The 18,074-nt window shown below is 46.9% G+C and overlaps 1 protein-coding gene across 1 annotated transcript in view; it reads left to right on the forward strand.

Annotated features, from left to right (window-relative positions):
- Positions 1 to 13,215, forward strand: part of SUSD3 (sushi domain containing 3) — a 63,612-nt gene extending 50,397 nt beyond the window's left edge. Inside the window, exons 5-6 of the mRNA XM_035337409.1 lie at positions 2,091 to 2,258; positions 12,561 to 13,215. Coding sequence (XP_035193300.1) covers positions 2,091 to 2,258; positions 12,561 to 12,771 — 379 coding nt within the window. The 3' untranslated portion in view covers positions 12,772 to 13,215. The remainder of the gene's footprint in view (positions 1 to 2,090; positions 2,259 to 12,560) is intronic.
- The last annotated feature ends 4,859 nt before the right edge of the window (positions 13,216 to 18,074 follow it).

The raw sequence follows: 18,074 nt of genomic DNA on the forward strand, positions 1-18,074 counted from the left end.
TCTTTGGTGTCATTCCTAGCGTTAGGTTTTCACTGAGAGCATGAAATAATTTTTGAAGTGAAAGGGATGACTGACACTTGTAGAATTGCTGCTTTTCTTTTTGATAAGACTGTTCATATCAAAGTCCTCATTCTTCATTTGTTTTAAATGAAGTTTTGTAAAAATTAGCCATTCACATGACTTTGATGTCTTGGTATTCCTTTCTTACAAAAGGAAAAGACCTTTACACTGTACATTTTGACCCAGTTCTGTCATCAGGACATAAAATGATTCTCTTTGCTGCAGGCTTCTCGGTTCACTGCTGCCCTCTGTCCTTCCTCCTGTCCCTTAAGCCAGCGGCTCAAGCCTGCCTGACGCAGGACCGGCTGCGGTGCTGCAGTGCTCTGTGGAAGCATGGCAGGAGTTGTGTGGTTTGGCCCTGTTCGAAAACAACTGAGATCATACAGAAACTGTGTTATGTGAGAAAGAGTATTGCATCCTGGCACAAAACTTTCTCAGCTTGCAGCCTGTGCACCCAAATTCCAGATGACCTGCCTGCGGTGTTCGCCTCGCTGCAGCCAGGAGGGCCTGGGAGCTTGGGCATGTGAGGGTCTGCACGTAGAGAACAAGCTCTTGTATCAGGTCAGCTGATGCAGTTGGAAAATGTGGACCAACTTCTGGATGCATGTGATGGTTTTGCATGGGGCAGCTTCTAGATCCTTCTCACGGAAGCCACCCCTATGGCCCCCTGCTACCAAAACCTTGCCACATAAACCCACTACAATGCACAAAGCATTTCTTAATCTGAAAAGAAGCTGCAGGTCTGATCATACAAGCTGAGGACACTTGGGAAGGGGCTGGCTAAGGAAGTGTCTCTTAGACCCCCTCTGAAAGAAAAGGCAGTCCGTTCCTGCAGAGCAGGGAAGGTGTCCTCATCTGGCCTTTGGCTTTGAAGTCTGCCTGTACGCTTCTTTTTGGCTCTGTTAGTAGACCTATTAAAAAAGGTCAGCTCTGCCTACAAGCCTGTCTTCTAAGATATCTGATGATCTTTGAAGTGCCAGCAGGACGTGCCATCCTGTGCCTTACCCTGCATTTGGAGAGACAATGGACGAAAGCTTCTGCACATCCTCACATAATGCGGCCTCCTCGCGGAGCTTGTCCTGCTGCACAAGCGTAGTGCCTGTTTGGTAGAAGCAGAACTGCAGCCCCAGAGGACAGAAAAGACATGAAAATCAGCATTGCCAACTCTCAGAGTCTTGTTCCAACAATCTTAATCTTGTCCCAACAGCTAGTGTGAAAGACTGTGACTGTGTGAATCTTAGACTTCTTTTAAAAACAAGAAAAGCAATTGTGATTATTTTTTTTTTAAACCCCAGAGCTGTAGAGCACCACATGAGAAGTGCCTTGAGCATATCCAGAAGAAAATTCTGAAGGCAACTGAACAAGCCCTACTCTTAACAAAGGCAGTAATTACTGCCTCCAGTTCATCTGTTAAACCTGCCTGGTGGTTTTTGAATCCTTTGGAATGGCAGTGCTGCAAAAATTCACAGAAAATATATATTTTTTTCAATAATTTATTTCATAACAAGGTAATGCTCTGTAGTCTCTTCGTGTACAACAGGATCTGGCCTGGTGTGGTGTCACTGATAAAGGTGTCTATAAAGAACATTGACACAAGACCATACCTTAAGTGACTTTCTGTCTTATTGAAAAAAAATTATATACTGAATCAAATAGATATAATTACTGGGGTTTTGGTCCTTTGAACTGTCCACAAGTGCTTATAAGACAGTTGTTCTTTGTTGCTGGCATTTTTGTTTGCTTGTTTTTTGTTTATTTATTTTTGAGGAATGCTAGATAATACTTAAAAGAACACAGTTTTACAGAATAATATTCATGCTATTTAAGACACACTGTCCCTTAAGGGAAGGAGATATTTAAGTTTCTGGAAAATTGGCTTGCACTTGAAGTTCAGCATGTATTTAAATGCTGTCCTCAGTAGACACGGGCTTAGATTTAAACTCTGGTGAATGAGGGCTGTGGTCAGATAACAGCTCAGATATGTAGCTGTTTATTGCAGTACTGTATTTTACCCTTTGCTTTATTCACAGAGATATGCAGCTGTGGTACCAGCTCAGAACTGAAGAACTAGAGAACATGCAAGCTGCTTACTTTGGTTATAAAGGAAGAAATAACAACAACAACAACAAGAAACTCAGGAATAAATCTGTATTTGATGATGTGACTAACATGGCATATGATAACCAAGGCTTCTACAGGTAAGGCTTTTAAAATGTAGTGGGTTTGAATGAGTTTGTTGAAGAATGTTTAGGGTTTGTCAAAGATGCATTGAGGGGACTGCCCCTGGGGAGAATGTGCTGCCATGTATGGTCAGGGTGTGCACTGGGGGGCAGCTGTGCACTGGGGGCAGGCTCTGCTGCCTTGTGTGCTTTGTTAGTGCAGGCAGGGCTTACTCGCTGGGGCAAACCAAAGGGGTTTCTTTGAACTTGCCTGCCCTGTGGGAGTTACTGTTGCCCAAAGATGGCATGGCAGAAAAGCCGAGTGTGACCTCCACGCAGCACTCAACTTCTTCAACCTGCCTGCTGTATTTCACCAGTGCTTGGTGAAGCCTGGTCTGCAGAGAAGGTTGTGCCAGATTAAGCAGAGAGAGGTTTTTAATTGGCTTTGTTAAGTTGATGCTAAACTGCAGCAGGTAAGTCGCTGGGCATTGCTGTTGCATGGTATCAAGATTCCAGCTTGCCTAAGAGCCTTAAGAGAGGAGCCAGCCAGGGTAGCTGGGGCTGTGCTGCAGCCCAAGGTGAGCACTGAGTGCTAGTGTCGGTCCTCAGTGACTGTGAGAGCTCCGTGGAGAAATAGTTCATTATCAGTGTGTCCAGGGCAAGCACGATGGGATCCTCAGCTGCTAGGTGTAGCTGCAGCATAAATGCCACCAGGGCGAGAACTCTGACCCTGTGGCAAAGAAATGGCCAAGCTGAAAAGATGTGCATCCTGTAGCATGAATACATGCATGGTGGGCAGACATATATTTTGTTCAAAATCTCTCTGAATGTGTCCAGATGTGTTGTTGCTAACAAATGAAAAATAGAAAAATGAATACGTGTCAAATTCTAATCATTGTTTTGCTATTACCATCCATATAAATACATGTCGTTTTTGATGCCTTTTGAATTAATTCTGCTTCGTTGTCATGTGCATCCTTGTTTATTTTTAATTCACTGCTCACTGTACAGCTTTTATGTACAGCAGTATCTGTGATTTGCAATGGTTACCTGCTGAAAACAACTTTATGCAAATTATAAAACTGCTTCCACGTCACGGTGCAGCTGGAAATTATATTCAAATGGAGCATTTACACAAAAGTCTGATGGCTGTTTAATCAATTCCTAGCTTTGGGTGACTTCAAAAGATGTATAAACCTAATTAAATGATGATTATAACCTAGACAGTTTTCAGAAGACTCAGGATGCAATTTTTAATTTTGGGCAACTTCAATCTGTTACAATGCAAATGCTTTGTAAAAGTATAATCTGCTTTTAAAATAAAATGGATAAACTTACAGAGGGCTGTCCACAGGGGTTAGTGCTCTGCTAGAGCCTCAAGCTCCTTCTGGCTCTTATCTGTACCACTCCACAGGGCAGAAGCTGTTGTATTATGTTTACCAAATACTGTACGTCTTAACTGAAAGTAGCAGGGAATATACAACTCTTCTGGATAAGCAGCTTCTCTGGGGCCAGATGTCAACAATTTTATCATTTATTTAGAAAAATGGGGAGCATATAGCTCTCCAGTGGGAAAATGCAGAGGGCAGGAGGATAAAGCCTGTGAGCTCTTCGGTTTTCCTGCACGGAACGATGCAGATGCCGTGTTCAGCTCCGTAGTGCGTTACCACCCTTCTGGTACAAGAGAGCCACTGTTAATCGAGGCCTGCTGGACTTCGTGGTGCAGAGGTGGTGTGATCCTGGCTAATCGCTAGCTAGAGCAAAAATCAGCCAGAAGAGCCGGCGTATCAGGCTGTGCACACCGGAGCCAACAGTCTAGCATAGTCCTCCATAGAGAATGGAAGCTGCTTCTAATCAGAGATAGAAATGGAATTTCAACTGTTACAGACTTAATAAAACTGTCTTGGAATCGCTCTAGGAACAAGCATGACCTGTTATCTGTTCGTGCCACGCTCCCTTTCTTCACCCAAATAACATCTATTTTATCAGGGTTAGTAAAGATGTTCATTTCTCCTGTTTAATTCTGTTAAATGCAGATACATGCGCGGGATGAGATATGGAAATTATGCTGACGCCTCTCATGCCGCATCTGGAAGACGGCAAGTGGTCTGTCAGCTCTGTGCTTTGCTTGTGTGTAACCGTCAGGCCAGGTCTCCCATCGGGTGCCTGGGCCTTGCTGCCAGCAGCAGGACGGCACGGGGCAGGTGGAGCTGGCTTGTGCTGTGAGGACTGCTGGCCTGAGAGATGTTTACTGCCCGGTTATTTCTGTGGTGCCTTTCTCCATTTAACGGGAAGCACGCTGTTGGCAGCCTCTGTCTGAGGCATTTCCTACCTGTGCATGCGGTGCCGTGGTGTTACGGCCTGCATTGTCTGGGGCAATGGGCAAAGGGATTTGGTGTAGCTGGAAAACACAGCAAGTACGATGGCAAGCGAGCCCAGAAGAAAACTTAAATATAGTGTCTGAGAACTGAAGTGTGCGTACATGGTCATGAACAAACCAAAAGGTAATGTAACTGAGGCTTGTGCTAATGTTTCAGACATCTGGAGGAATTTGTGCATCATACTGCTAGGCCTCTAGCGGAGTCAGGAATCCTGCTTTGTTTTTCTCATAAGGAACTGCGCTAAGAAGGATGGGAGGCTGCCACTTGTCAGCCTGCCCTTTTCCTGAGGGCTGCTAGGACGTCGCTGGGTTGTGGTGGGGGATGTGGCACTGGGCTCCGTGCCCCAGAAGGGCAGGCGGAGGATCAGTGAGTGACGCTGTTTTTACCACGGCATTTCCCTTCTGTGCAGAAGGTTGTTGTGCTGCTTTGGTCTGGAAGAGTTGGGAATGCCTCCACCCTTGAAGAAGACCCTCTTGAGTGTGTCTCAGCCTATTTTTGGCTAGACAAGGATGTAGGTTGTGCTGCCTTTCAGACTTAATTGAAATAGGTCTAGGGACTAACCATGTAACGTCTTGGTTTGCCGCTCTACAGAACAAAAATACTGTAGGAATAAATAACAAAAAGCCAGTTCTTTCAGGCAGGTAAGGTATTGGTTATGTTTTAGAGAGTAAGGAGTAAAACACTATGATCTGTTGAAGTGATGCTTTCGTTTGCTGATGAGATAATTTTGACTGTAATGAGGTGCCATAACAGAGATCCAGAATGCTGACATAAAAGTTATAAATAATACAGGAGCCCAGCTGTTGGACAGCAGAGGCTCCAGCGCATTGTTCTGGACCTGCCTGCCATGAAATGTGGTCCTTTTTCCCCTTGTGTTTGAAGCTTGGAACAAATGTGATGAATATGTAGTTTTGCTGGGAAACATTGAATTTTAATTACAACTACTGTAATTATAATGAACCCCATTCTGGCTGCTTGGGTGCATGAACAAATTGCTTTAAAATGCTGAGAAATATGTCTATGAGAACCTGGGATCATTACGGTGTAGTCTCTGTGGATGCCACCTCTTTGGAGTGGATATAAGGAGCCATAAGGAGATTTAAAAAAATCAAATTGTAGCAGAAGCTCTTACATGCAGGAGCTGCAAGCATTTACAGCATGTTTACTCTTTTATAACGTTTGAAGAGTTAACATTGAGTAGGGAACGGCAAGTTACAAGGTGCAGGGCTGCCGGGAGGGACGTGTTTTCCGCCACGTTGCTTCTCAGATGTTTGGAGCCTGGAACAGAGATAGCAGGTTGCTGCGGGATGCAGGGGCTGGAGACAGATTAGCTCGAGCAAAGGGTCTGTCAGCTCCGGGAGGGAGATTAGCTGCAGCTTTGTGCCCACAGCCAGAGGAGAGCAATGCCCAACAGCCTGCGGAGCAGCCCCGGGAGGTGGCGAGGCAGAGGCAGGGCTTGTCACCACCAGCTGTACTGGGAACAGCTCGCCCAGCCAGGGTGCAGGGTGCAGCCAGAGAGAAATCTAAAATCAGGAGCGTGTTCTGCAGCCACTAGCATTTTAAGATTTAAGTCTTCCCAGTTCTGTGTGAGAATGAAAGCAGGATTGTTGAAGTCATTCATCCAAAGTGAGAGGCCTTCCTCAAAACAGCAGATAGCATCATGTCTGCTTTGGATTACATGGTCACTGTGGGTCTCACAGGGACATTAGGTATTGCTAGGAGCTAGCACGTGAAATGCCATTCTGGATTTAAGAGGTTTTTTGAAATTGGCATGTTCCTAAGCAGTAAATGTTGGTTTTGAGTCAGTTCTTTGCTAATGAAAAAATATTTTTCCTTCCCAAAATGACCCCACAGAATCTTTCTCTGGGATAATTCACCTGGGCAAGCACTGCCTGAGATGAACAGTCCTTCTCCATCCCCAGAAAACACTTCTGTGGGCTGGGAGGCCGCCAGGGCCATCAGTCCTCTGCCTCGTCATGGCACAGGCAGCGTGTCGGTAATGAGGAGCCTAACGATGCTGTCCTGCCTCTGCGCCAGCTACTCATGGCCTCCGAGAGAGGGAGGTGAACATCAGCAAGGGGGAATCTTAAAGACACCGGTGTCGATAAGAAGAGCGGGGTCACCCTAGCATATTGCTGCCCTGGGCTGTGTGTAGCTGTCCCCCTGGGACAAGTTCGTCCCTGCGATCCTCTGCCTGCACTAAGGCAGAGAAGTTCGGCAGCTTGAAACAGCAGTTTCCTCTCTTCCATGAAGCAGTGCTAGCCCTGCCTCTGTGAGGAGTCACAAAAATGGGCCCCATCTAGCAAAACCATGGTGAGAGCAAACTGTTTGGCATCCACAGTCAGTAAAAACACAGACGCTGCTTGTGCCATAGTATGATTGTTCATCTGCACATGAGAAAGACAGCTGTCCTAGGAGAAATGCTTAGAAGTAGTAGTAAGAAAAAGTAGAGAAGGCTTGTTTCAGTTTGCATCAACTTCCTAATTATGGTAAGAAATAGCCACACCTAGGGAGGCCTCTATTTTCTTTGCTTTTTCAGCATAGCAGGCCTGTGACCTGTGCTGGGCTAGGCACTCCCTTGACTCGGAGCTGTGCTGTTATTTTGCAAGGGAGATTTGATGGTCTGGTATTTTCCATGCTCAGGAAGAGCTGAATTTAACTGGAGACTGACTCCTTTTCATCTTCTGTCAGCTAAGGGGACAGACAGAAACTAGCCCAGCTCAAAAATACATCTAAAGAGCAGCAAAGAAATTCGGTGATTTCTTTCCCCTGGTGTGGAAGCATTTGGAAGAAGTCATGCATTCAAGATTTGGACTATGCTGAGGTGAATTATTTTACACAGCTCTAGGCCAAGTTATAAAACATTCTCTATGAAGTAGTGATCTGAGTGCAGGAGTGAGTCAAATGGAAAAGCCCGTGTCTCAGTAGGTTTAAAGTCCTCCTTTCAGATATCCACTACAGCTGGAGCTTATTATCAAGAAGAAAAAATGTCTTCTGCAGAGAAGCAGCCTAGTATATTCTCCCACAGAACGTATTTTTAGTATCTGAAATTTTTGTACCAGAACCCTTTCTGACTACAAGATACATTACCAGTGTACCTGGCAAAAAGCAAGCAAGGGCAATCCAACAACAAAGATGTCCAAGTGAAAAGATTTTGCAAAACTAAAAATGAACCAAAAAAGCGCCAATGTGCTCTTAGGAGAGGCAGCCTGGCGTTTTGAGTTAGTCCAAGAATCCATACGTGGAGTTGGTGAAATTAGCTCATAGCTTTGGCCTCCACAGTAAAACAAAGTGCGTTTTCTTTTTCCTTTTGATTTAGTGACTATAATGGTTGAAGTGTTCCACTACCTTTTATAAGGGGTTGCATGGGAGGCGCAAATCAGAAACTCGTTGCTCTAAATAACGTTACTGTGTGCCCAGGCTTGCTGAGGAGCGTGGCTGTAGGCCAAAGGATCTCTAGAAGCATGGGCAAGTGGGGGGATAATACATGGCCACATTCCCACCTTTCCCTCTGCCCCCTGAGGGCACTTTCCCAGCTGCTCTTCCCCTCTGAACACGTGAACAGAAGAGGTTGACAAGCTGAGGGAGCTGATGACCTTTCACTAGCAGGATAGCTGTGTGTGGGTTTACCGCAGTGAAAGGGGACGGCACTTGAAGAAAGGCCCATACTGAGAGACAAACTGCTGCAAAGCTTGATGGAAAACAAAAGTAGAACAAGAGGGAAAAAAACAAACAACAACAAAAAAAAAACACACCAGAGACTGTCAAAGCTCCCCAGCAGGAGCTGTAGCTCCAGAAGATGCAGCAGGGGAAGAACCATGGGAGCAAACCATCTACAACAGCAGCTTACAAGCTTTGCAGGATGGTTGGAGGTCCCCAAAGGCATCTGCTGCATCTAGCAATGCCACAGAAGGCTTTTGGAGTTCCTCCTGGGTTGTATCTTCAGTAGGTCCATTTTCATAGTAGAAGTTCAAAGGCCGTGGGCCTTGCTGAAGATATCTTTACCTTGTGAAAGGTCATCAAGCCTTTCCCCTACACACAGAGCTGGATCTCTGGTTCTGCCCAAATTCTCCGTGCCGTGTCCTGACAACTCTGGCTGCACAGGGAGACAGCTGTGTGCTCATTTTTTCCCCTCTGAGCCCAGCAGGGGCAGCTGGGATCCCACCTGGGCCCATGGTTGGGGTTACCGAGTGTGGGTTACCCCCACACTTCGTGTCTGGCACACCCGTGGTCTAGACAGATGTGATGTCTGCTCCTGTTTCCAGGCCTGTTGAGATGTTGTAAAGAAAATACATTTTTATTCTGGCATTTCAAGATGCTGTGTTCCTGCATTGTTTGTTTTTCAAAGTCGTTCTGGGTACGTGGCAGCGAAAAGTGTGTTTTCCTGAGGAAACTGATTTATCTGGGTGCTTTTGAAGGTCGGTTGTTTACCAGAGGGCCAGACCCCTCTCTCCCTCCAGTAAATCACCGTTTTCTTTTATGATCAGCCTTGCTGTCAGGAATTGCTCGGGTTTGTCTGAAAACCCAGGTGTGCTGATCTCAGCCCCGTGGGTCCCACTGCCCAAGGACATGGGGTGTGTGCGAGATGGTTCATAGGGCACCCTCGTCAGCCTGCGCTGCCGTGGATGTGGCCCTCCCCGCTCTGCTGCACGGCTTCAGCTGTGGAGAGCCACCAGTGGGCTCCTCAGCTGCTGCAGGAAGAGGTGGGGGACTGATGTTAATTGATATTAATTGTGCTCCATGGAGCATGCAGTGAAAGGCTGCAAATGGCAGGTGCCGCGTTTGGTTTGGTTCCTTGCTGAAGATGGGTGACTGCATGGCTCTGAGGAGCAGAGGGGAGGATACCCCGCTGGCGAAGGCACAGCAGAGGGGCAGATTTACTTTTCAAGCCCTTTCCGTAGATCCCTGCCTCCTGCAAGTTGTCCCAACCTGAGCTTCTCCATTTTCCCCACGTCTGTTACTACTGTGCTTTGTGCTTCCCCCACCTTTCAGAGGCTGGAGTCCTCCAGCACCTCCTGACACACCTATTTCAAAGAAACACCAGGCAGAGGAAGTGAGCTGCGGTTTCATCTTGGGGCCCTGTCACAAAAGGCAGGACAGCTAGCTGCTAAATTTGACCTATTTCTGAATTTCAGTCTTAATTGTCACCACCATGAGCGAGGAGGGTGTGCGCCCAGCACCATGTGCTTTCAATAAAGCTGCTATTATTATTTTCCTAATGATTCCGTTATTACCTCAGAGTATTGTACAAAGCCACCAGACATACAGCAACAAAAACCCCCCTCCCACCCTCCAGTGTAAAAATCTCTTTCCCAAGCCGGTGTCAGCACCGGGCAGCACTGCCGTGGCCCCACTGCTCGGCTGTCCCGCTCACAGCACTTCCCTGAGGGCTGGGATCAGCTCCCCAGCCCCAGAGCAAGGTCCTTGCGGATCTCCTAAAACCACTGGCAGACACTGTGGTGGCTGCTTGTCTCCCCAGACAGATCTGTCTTTATTTCCCCTCCCAGTTCTACCAGTCTCACTGTGTTCGCCCACCATCAGCATGTCTTTGCAGTGTACTTTAGTAAATTGTTCAGGAGTTACAGGACACGTTTTCTGTTTGCTTAACATAATAGAAATAAAAATACCGTGAAAAAGAAAGTAGAACCGACCAAACCAAGAAAGCCTTGCTCCTGTATTTAAGCCGTTTGCATCCATGCTTGGATGGATGCAAACATCAAACGTAAAGTATCAAGAATCTAAATGGGAAATTCAGCATTTGGCGTTCTTGTATGGGCTTATGTTTCCAGGTAAGAGCACAGGGAGGTCTTATGGTCTACTTGCCGTGATGGTTTGGAGTAGCCCAGCTGGAAGTTGGCCTTAAGGAAAATGGACGTGGTATGAAGAGGTCACATTTCCTCTGTTCATCGATAAAGCCCAGGGCACTGCTGAGGGTGGAAGCAGCAGCTGGAGCCGCTGTTGGTCTGACAGCCATGTGAGCAGGGGGGAGCCCTGCACCTTCATCTGTCCCCTCTCAATTCTGCAGCCCTCTTCTTAGCTCTCCTCTGCCTCTGCTAGCTAGAACCCCACTGAATTCACTGTCCCTCCGTTGGCTGTAGGATTCAAATACTGCTTGAAGATATCTTCTCCCTCTTTATCTTCTTGCTTTTAACTTGAGGCTCATAGACAAAGTAGTTAAACCTCGTGTTTGTGTGGTGCATCTGAACGCAGCAGTGAGTGCAGAGTGCCTGCCATCACCCCATCCTAGACCTGTTTCAGCCCGTGGGCAGTTTACCAGTTTGTGAACTGGGAGGAGTGGGCTGCTTGGCCAGGAGCACAGCTGTACTCGTGCGCTCCCAGCCAGGTTGGCTTCTGCGCTGGTTGTGAGCTGTGGGTAGCTGCAGCTCCACGATGCACAGCTTTACAGGAGATGTTGGAATGGGGTAAAGCTTACTCCTGGTACTGCAGGAGTAAGCTTTATTTATTGTGCAATAATCAGAATACCTAAATTTGAAATATAATCCTGGCAGGGCTATTGCCAGGGGTTTATACCTACCCTGTGCAGAACTTTGTCCTGGTTTGTCTCCCTGTACATGATCTTTTGATGTGATTTTTGTTTTGTAACTATCAACTACCACCTCCAGAAGACTGAAGAGAGTTACTTGCTGTATAAGAACCCTTATGCACAGCACCAGTACGTCAGAAGACTTCCTTTTAGGCACTAGGGCTGGCAGCATTGCCCCAAACAGCTGCTGTTGCCTGGTGGAAGATGAGGCACCACAGGGGAACTCAGATGTTGTTCTGCTGTCAGACACAAAGACACATGAGGGCTTGTTGGCACGCAGAGGTTACAACAGTGCAGTGGTCGGTGCAAAGTGGGAGAAGTCACCAGGCTACTGTTTTGATGAGCAGATGAGTTTTGTGTTGTCCAAATTACAGGTGGGTAAATTCTGCTAACCCAGGCACTCCTTGCTGAGTGTGTTGTGCCCGTGCTGACGTGGTGCCTTCTCCCATCAAAAGCAGAGGTGGTTTAAGATGTCTTTACACTACCTGAGTGTAGTTTGTGCCCCAAAAAGTTTTGTAACAGCTTTCCAGGGAAGAGCAAGATTCATTGTCATCTTCAAGAACGACGTCTCTGCAATGTCTGTACCAGAGCAGCTGTAACCAAGGCTGTGGTTATTTGGTAGCTACGTCATTTGCTGCTGTTTCCCTGTGGGTCTCTGTTCCTATATGTGAGCACGACAGCCCTTCCTGTGAGTGCTGCTGCCTTTGTGCAGCCAGTAAGTGCAGCAGGCAGGCTGCGCTTCCCAAACAGCTGCGCACGTGCGACAGGGTAAGCCTGGGCTGCCGGCCATGGGTGTGCAGCTGCTGCTGCACCCAGCAGGCAGGTTCCTCGGTGAGCCACCTCGGGTCAGCTGCTGGTGCTGGGCCGGCCCTGCTGCGGGTACCCTGGCACTGCAGGTGCACATGGCTCCAAACCCGGGCCCAGCCCATGGACCCCTTCTGCACGTCCAGCAGCAGCGAGGGCTGGCACGAGCCAAGGTGTGGCAGCGTGGTGCGGGCATCACTGGCAGTTCTGCAAAGAACAACCAGCACCCCTCCTGGGCACAGCTGCCCGCTGTGCTCCCAGCAGCGTCCTGCTAGCCAAGCAAGGACTTTCCTTATGCACCACTCTCAGCATTCAAGGGCTCTAGGTAGCACAACATTAAACTGAAGCCAGGGACTCATTCTACGGCAAACAAATGACATCTGCCCCAGCCGCAGATAAAACCAAACTCACCAGTCTTTTTCATCAGCTTTTACAGAGAGACAATTTTTTGCCCCATTGCTGCCTACTGTTTTTAATGGGGGAAGAAGTGAGCCCATATGTTACAGCACAAGCTGTTGTATGCCTAATGTGCAGATAAAACACGCTGGAAAGTTCTGGATTCTTGTTAGAGCAAATGAAACTGAAAAAACTTTTTTTCCTTCATGCTTACAGATTCCAGGAGGAGTGGACTCGGGGCATCGCGGCCCCAGGGCGTAGCAAAGACAACGTTCAGCTGCACCAGTTCAACAGCAGCAGCACACCTGCGAGACAGGTGGTACCAGGACACAGTGCTGCAGGACACGCAGTGAATCCAATACACGTGGTTGAAGTGTACGGACACAAGGATAGATTCAACAAACTTAGCTGTCAGATACCTGGATAGCTGCTGTCTGAAATACACTTGCTTCTCTGGACCAAAATGAAATTTGGATAGAAATAACGTGCCTTAAAGACAACACAGAAAGCTAACTACTCATTTGAATCTGGAAGTTTTATATACTCCAAGATGGTTATTTAACGGAAATACTTCAAGGTTTGATATAACTAAAATAATGAATGTTGAGGCTGGCAGTCAGCAGCCATCCTCTGCAGTGTGCTGTGTATTGTGACAATGGCAAAAGCATCATATCATTCTTCTGTACCTCTAGAGAGAAATGGTAGCCGGTTTGTATCTTTGCCTCATACAAAGTCACTGACGATAATTACACATGAAATTACAACCTTCTTTTAACCTGTGTTTTTTGTAAACATTTCAGAAAGAAAAATCCCCCATATTTTTACACAATAGTATGTTAGAACTACAATAAAATGTTGTTTTTAATTAAAAGCCTCCTGTGCTTTGCATAAGGAAGGCCGTATTGTTTGATTTATCTTCTATGTATTTAGAGGCCGTGGCAGGTGGGGTGCAGTACAGGCACATCCCCAACCCGCTGGCGTGTCCGGGAGGTGCAGCACACAGAGGGGCGTCTTGCCTTGTGGCAGGACCCTTCGCCTTGCCTGGTGATACTGCCCCAGGGCAGCGGTGGCTCGTGCTGCTGTGACAGCGCGGTGCAGCTGTGGTGCAGGTGGGAAGGCGACATGGGGACAAGTGCTGCGGCCGAGCACGATGCGCAGCAGCTGCAGGCAGCAGGAGCGAGCTGCAGGAGGCACGGGATGTCAGGACACCGGCACAGGGCTCTGCAGTGCCTGCAGCATGGCCGTGAGTAGCACTGAATAAAGGGACGATGCAGTTTTTGGAAATGTGTCTTCTTTTCCTGTTATCGGTCTGTTTGCTGTGTGAGGTTTTTCTGATATTTTTTTTTCTATTTTGAATAGTTAAGTAACCAATACAGCTCTTCCTCTGCTGCTTATATGCACACACGCGTGTATCCTATAGCTGCAATATGGTTGTTTTCGTTCAGGTTGAATTGTTATTTATTCTCCCACCATCAGGTGTACGGTCGCGTTCCTGTCATGATGGAAATATGATCTTACAGCAAGCCCCAGTAATTGTTTTATTGTTTGTCGTGCTTGTTATGACTCGGGTATCCCCTTAGGACTTTCAGTTCTGAGGTTTCAGTTTTGAAATTGAAATTACTGTAGCTGCTGGCAGGCCTAGCAATGCCCCATCCCATCCCGGCCATACTCAGCGAGGGTCAGAAACATGTGCTTACCCTCAGCTGTGTGGAAGTTGCAGCAAAAGAGCCTTGGTTTTGTTCATAGTAAGCTCAGTTCTAGACATTAATCATGCAATGCACTTCATGCGTGCTGCAGGAGGGATACGGGACGCGCTTCTCGGTGCCTGGAGGAAGCCGCGAGGTCAGGAAGCCTTGGGATGTGCCACAGCAAGTCTGGGTGCGAGGCAGTCACTGGTGGGGATGGCTGGGGACCCTCGCAGGGTGCCCGCCGGTGGAGAATGAGATGTGAGGAGGTGAGGTACATCCGTGTCCTGTGCTCTGCTCAGCCTTGCTGCTGGTGTGGGGCTTTCAGGGGTTGTGAAAGGCTGGACCCCAGCCTTAGGGAAACACTCCTGGGTCCTCCTTGAGCATGAAGGCTGGGTCAGCCCACAGGTGGAGAACAAAAACAAAACATGGGAAAGGAGTGCAGAAAGGAAGAAAGGCTGGGAAAACCAGCCAAACATGAGATGCTCCTATACAAAGGGCAGGTACCTTAGAATTAAATTCAAAGCAGGTAAAGACTTTCCATGTAATAAAAGGTGTGACTTAGTGGAGTTAGAAGTGCTTGTGGGACAAACGATAGGACTAGGATCTTGTTAGAGTAAATGATAGCTTGTCCCAGGTGGGACGTGGTAGAACAAAAAGCTCGACATGTTGGCTGAAGTTCAGAATGAGGAGGGAGGCTCGTTAATGGAAGCCTTCGTTTGGAGAGCAAAGGAGCGGGGCTGCTGGGCACTACTGCAGCTAGGAGGAGGTGGCAGAAGGGAGGTTACAGAAGCATCCCGATCAGCAGGTGACCTTATTGGTCTCATTCTCTGCTGGAGAAGTGTACAACCGCCAGGATTTAGCACATGTGTCTCAGTGACCGTTTTATTTCAGAATGTGGTGGGAAGGAGGGCGGCAGGGGAAAATGTGTTAAAAATCAAAAGTGACGTTTGGCTGAAGGTGAAAATAAGTGCCATCATGTTTTTAAGGGAAAGAAGGAGGAACAGCAGCTGCATAAGGAAAATGGACTTCAAAAAGGCATACTTCAGCATACTTAAATAACAAGTGTAGAGGATCTATGCAGCTTGGATGGATGGAGAACAGATCTGGCAGCCACTAGCAGGGACATGCTAAAGGGACATGCCAGACAAACCCAGTGCAGAGGACAGCAAAAACCTGACACATCTGCCTGAGGAACTCTGAGGACATGAAAACAAGAGAGGAAAAACTACAGAAGAAAATGGAAATGTGACAAATGACTGAGGAGTAGCATAAAGTGAGGTGAGCAAAGTGTCAAATCAGAAAGGTAGGAGGTAACAGGAGTAACAGCGAGCAGGGGAAATAAAAGGCAAGAAGTAAAAAACACCCTGGCAGGGACAGAGTAAAACTACGGGTAAGTTATTGCAAGTGAAAGGCAGAAATGGACCCAGAGGTGACAACCACTTAATGTCTGCTTTGGTTCAGGCCTCACTGAAAAGCCTGACTTTAATAGGGGAGAGGAGGGAACCTCCAGAAGTACGAGAAGGAAGGTGCCTCTCTCATACCCCGACAGAGCATAGGACAAATGTTTGAAGAATCAATTGGCAAAGAAGGCAAATCTCAACCTAGGTTTAAACAGAGCTGTGGGTGTGGGAGGGAAGTGTTCTGGTCTGCTGTTAACATGCCTGATTTTCTGCACCATCATGATGGAAGATAAACAAACAAATAGTATCCAGGAGAAACCGACAGTGATAAAAGGCTTAGGAAGCAGGGCTTCTGAGGAGAGTCTAGGGGAACCCGGTGTGTGTAATACAGGAACAAGAAGACCAAGGTGGATGTGGTATTTCCAGCACATTAAACAAATCCCTTCTTATAAAGAGGATGGAGATAATTTGTTCTGTGTATGCATTGTGGGTGAGATAGTAAAAAATAATAAAAAAAAAAATCCCGTGCAATTTGCAACAAAGCAAACCTTTGAACTGAGGGAGGGTGATGAGGTAGGAGACCCAGGAAGGCTGGAGGGTCACAAGGAGGTGAGGTTTTAAAAGCAGGTAAGGTACACACGTGAAGGTGCTGCCTCCCTGCAGGTATTTAAGTATTTTGAATTTCCTCCCTATTCTACATCTCGGTGATTACGTTAATTGGATTTCAACAATTAAGGGGATTAAAGAGGATTTAGCTCCCCATTGTTTTAATGTTATCATATGACTTTAAACACTGCAATATGATTGCAAGTTGCTGGGTGAAATAAACTGCCCTGGGATGTCTGGGTGAACACACTGTGTAAGAAGGGAGCCCAGTTACCCTGCCCTGCAGACAGGGCCAATCTGAGCGATGTGTAATTGTCCTGGGTCTGTTCAGCCTGGAGAAAAGACTGAGAGGGGATCTCATCAATGTGTATAAATACCTGAGGTGTGGGAGACAGAGGGATTTGGCCAACCTCTTTTCAGTGGTTTCTGGGGACAGGACAAGGGGCAATGGCCACAAGATGGAGCCCAGGAAGTTCCGCACCGACATGCGAAAGAACTTCTTCATGGTGAGAGTGACGGAGCACAGGGACAGGCTGCCTAGAGAGGTTGTGGAGTCTCCTTCTCTGGAGATATTCAAGGCCCGTCTGGACGCCTACCTGGGCAGCCTGCTCCGAGGATCCTTCTTTGGCAGGGGGGCTGGACCCGATGATCTTTTGAGGTCCCTTCCAACCCCTACAGTTCTGTGATTCTGTGATTCTGTAATGGGGGAAAGTAAAACCTTGAAATTATGGGGACATTGATGGCCATGGGAAAGAATGGCACAGGTGGGTAACTTTACTGTCTCTGTGCTGGAGCATTGGATCACTGTCATTTATTAAGGCCTCTAATACAAGAGGCAGCAAAGTTGCAACAAGATAAGGAAACGACACCCATGCTGTTTTTGTAAGATTTGTGGCTCTGTTCCCTCTGGGACTGTGCTTAGTTTATGACAGTTGCACCCCCTGGAGTTGGCTTTATTGCTCATGTAAACATTATTTATTGTCAGGAGGAAAATGAGTGCTGTGCAGGAAGGAGATGAAAGTAGCTGGGAATCTAAAATAGACACTTAAAAACTCACATTTATTAAGTTAACCCTTAAATGTTTGCTACCGGTGATTTCAAAAGAATTCAGGCTCCCATTTCTGCTACAGAGGACGTGTATTTCTTTGTGCATGTTATGGAACCGGTGGCTTGCAATTAAGGACCAAGTTAAATGCTGCAAGCTGCATAAACAAGCACAAGGCATCTCCCTTCTTGCATAGGTGCTTATATGTTAATTGATGTACATTAGCGTATGATATGATAATTCTTCACAGATTAAAAAAATGCCAACAGTGTTTACCAGAGCAGTCACTCATTTGCATTCCCTCATGCTGTGTTTTAAAGGAGCTTTCCCAGAGCAGGCAGCTCCACTGAGGCTGTTGCACTGGTCTCTTGTTAAGCTCTGACTGTTTGCAGGAAACCAAAAGATGATTTTTAAGATCTTATGCTAAATACTAAACAGGGAATGTTTTTTAAGCCAGCTGACATATTTGCTATAGGAAAGTATCTGATCCTTACTGCCTTTTAAATGAAAATTCAGACTTTGAAAGAAATGAAAAGAATGCATTTGCCATGCTCGAATCACGAAGGGCCTGAGCCTCAATGTGCCAGCTGCTCCACGAGGGAATCCGGCGCATCCAGCCCTGGCAGAAACACCTCCCCGGGGGGCACCTGCTTCATCTGTGGGATAGCACAGGGCACAGTGTTGCTGGATCCTGTGACTTTTGTCACAAGTGTTGTGATATTTTCTTAAGCTACAAATGTAAGTTGGGTGAATATGTGAAAATCACAGCTTCCATTTATAAATAAATGGGTGTCTCACCCTTGTACTTGAAGGGAGAAGTTTCAGACCTGAAGTGTCAAACAGCAGAAGTAAAACACAAGTCTCTTGCTTTTCTCTGATGATAATGATGTGACTTGGGGGTGGCCTGACTCCTGATTGATGAGCACCTGAGCACGTGTGTGCGTGACCTTGAAATGTCCAATATGTCTGAAAAAAGGGGAAGAACACATTT

The sequence above is a fragment of the Oxyura jamaicensis genome, chromosome 12 (genome assembly GCF_011077185.1).
Source record: "Oxyura jamaicensis isolate SHBP4307 breed ruddy duck chromosome 12, BPBGC_Ojam_1.0, whole genome shotgun sequence".
In the NCBI taxonomy this organism is placed as follows: Eukaryota; Metazoa; Chordata; class Aves; order Anseriformes; family Anatidae; genus Oxyura; species Oxyura jamaicensis.